This window comes from Geospiza fortis, unplaced genomic scaffold (assembly GCF_000277835.1).
Source record: "Geospiza fortis unplaced genomic scaffold, GeoFor_1.0 scaffold489, whole genome shotgun sequence".
NCBI lineage: Eukaryota > Metazoa > Chordata > Aves > Passeriformes > Thraupidae > Geospiza > Geospiza fortis.
Window position 1 is genome coordinate 59,113 of NW_005054710.1, and position 2,155 is coordinate 61,267.

The window sequence follows — 2,155 nt, forward strand, 5'->3', positions numbered from 1 at the left end:
CAGGCCGCCAAGCCCTGCGGCCTCGTGGCCACCATCTGTGGCCCCCCGAGCTGCCAGGACGTGTCCGGGTGCTCCACGAGGTGCAGGAACCCCTGCTGCTGCTGCCGGGTGACCGAGAGCTGCAGCAGGAGCCGGGACTGCTGCCAGGAGGTGGCCAAGTGCTCCACAGGCGTGTGCCAGGATCTCTGCTGCCAGGAGGTCACCAAGTGTGAAACCACGTGTCAGGATCCGTGTTATAAGGAGGTCACCACGTGCACCACCACGTGTCAGGATCCGTGCTGTCAGGAGGTCACCAAGTGTGTCACCACGTGTCAGGATCCCTGTTGTAAGGAGGTCACCAAGTGCACAACCACGTGTCAAGATCCGTGCTGCCAAGAGGTCACCACATGCACCACCACGTGCCAGGATCCCTGCTGCCAGGAGGTCACCAAGTGTGTCACCACGTGCCAAGATCCCTGTTGCAAGGAGGTCACCACATGCACCCCAACGTGTAAGGAGGTCACCAAGTGCGCCACCACGTGTGTGGACCCCTGCTGCCAGGAGGTCACCAAGTGTGTCACCACGTGCCAAGATCCCTGTTGCAAGGAGGTCACCACATGCACCCCAACGTGTAAGGAGGTCACCAAGTGCGCCACCACGTGTGTGGACCCCTGCTGCCAGGAGGTCACCAAGTGTGTCACCACGTGCCAAGATCCCTGTTGCAAGGAGGTCACCACATGCACCACAACATGTCAGGATCCCTGCTGCCAGGAGGTCACCAAGTGTGTCACAACGTGCCAAGATCCCTGTTGTAAGGAAGTTACCAAGTGTGCCACCAGGTGTGTGGATCCGTGTTGTCAAGAGGTCACCAAGTGTGTCACCACGTGCCAAGATCCCTGTTGCAAGGAGGTCACCACATGCACCACAACGTGTAAGGAGGTCACCAAGTGCGCCACCACGTGTGTGGACCCCTGCTGCCAGGAGGTCACCAAGTGTGTCACCACGTGCCAAGATCCCTGTTGCAAGGAGGTCACCACATGCACCCCAACGTGTAAGGAGGTCACCAGGTGCGCCACCACGTGTGTGGACCCCTGCTGCCAGGAGGGCACCAAGTGTGTCACCACATGCCAAGATCCCTGCTGTGCCACCAGATGTGCCACCAGGTGTGTGGATCCGTGTTGTCAAGAGGTCACCAAGTGTGTCACCACGTGCCAAGATCCCTGTTGCAAGGAGGTCACCACATGCACCCCAACGTGTAAGGAGGTCACCAGGTGCGCCACCACGTGTGTGGACCCCTGCTGCCAGGAGGGCACCAAGTGTGTCACCACATGCCAAGATCCCTGCTGTGCCACCAGATGTGCCACCAGGTGTGTGGATCCGTGTTGTCAAGAGGTCACCAAGTGTGTCACCACGTGCCAAGATCCCTGTTGCAAGGAGGTCACCACATGCACCCCAACGTGTAAGGAGGTCACCAGGTGCGCCACCACGTGTGTGGACCCCTGCTGCCAGGAGGGCACCAAGTGTGTCACCACATGCCAAGATCCCTGCTGTGCCACCAGATGTGCCACCAGGTGTGTGGATCCGTGTTGTCAAGAGGTCACCAAGTGTGTCACCACGTGCCAAGATCCCTGTTGCAAGGAGGTCACCACATGCACCCCAACGTGTAAGGAGGTCACCAGGTGCGCCACCACGTGTGTGGACCCCTGCTGCCAGGAGGGCACCAAGTGTGTCACCACATGCCAAGATCCCTGCTGTGCCACCAGATGTGCCACCAGGTGTGTGGATCCGTGTTGTCAAGAGGTCACCAAGTGTGTCACCACGTGCCAAGATCCCTGTTGCAAGGAGGTCACCAAATGTGTCACCACGTGCCAGGATCCCTGCTGCCAGGAGGTGACCACATGCACCACCAGGTGTGTCGATCCCTGCTGCCAGGAGGTGACCAAGCGCGTCGCCGCGTGCCAAGATCCCTGCTGTGCCACCAGATGTGCCACCAGATGTGTTGATCCCTGCTGCCAGGGAGTGGCCAGGTGCCAAGATCCCTGCTGTGCCACCAGATGTGCCACCAGGTGTGTGGACTCCTGCTGCCAAGGAGTGACCGCCTGCCAAGGTTCCTGCTGCCAAGGAGTGACCACCTGCACCACAACCTGCCAAGACCCCTGCTGCCGGGGAGTGACCA

At 60.1% G+C, this 2,155-nt stretch overlaps 1 protein-coding gene across 1 annotated transcript in view; it reads left to right on the plus strand.

Moving 5' to 3' along the window:
* Positions 1-2,155, plus strand: part of LOC102043606 (keratin-associated protein 10-4-like) — a 5,695-nt gene that overhangs the window by 2,967 nt on the left and 573 nt on the right. The window contains exons 4-10 of the mRNA XM_014311260.1: positions 4-468; positions 499-588; positions 619-1,212; positions 1,243-1,416; positions 1,447-1,620; positions 1,651-1,922; positions 1,962-2,045. Of these exons, the coding sequence (XP_014166735.1) occupies positions 4-468; positions 499-588; positions 619-1,212; positions 1,243-1,416; positions 1,447-1,620; positions 1,651-1,922; positions 1,962-2,045 (1,853 nt within the window). The remainder of the gene's footprint in view (positions 1-3; positions 469-498; positions 589-618; positions 1,213-1,242; positions 1,417-1,446; positions 1,621-1,650; positions 1,923-1,961; positions 2,046-2,155) is intronic.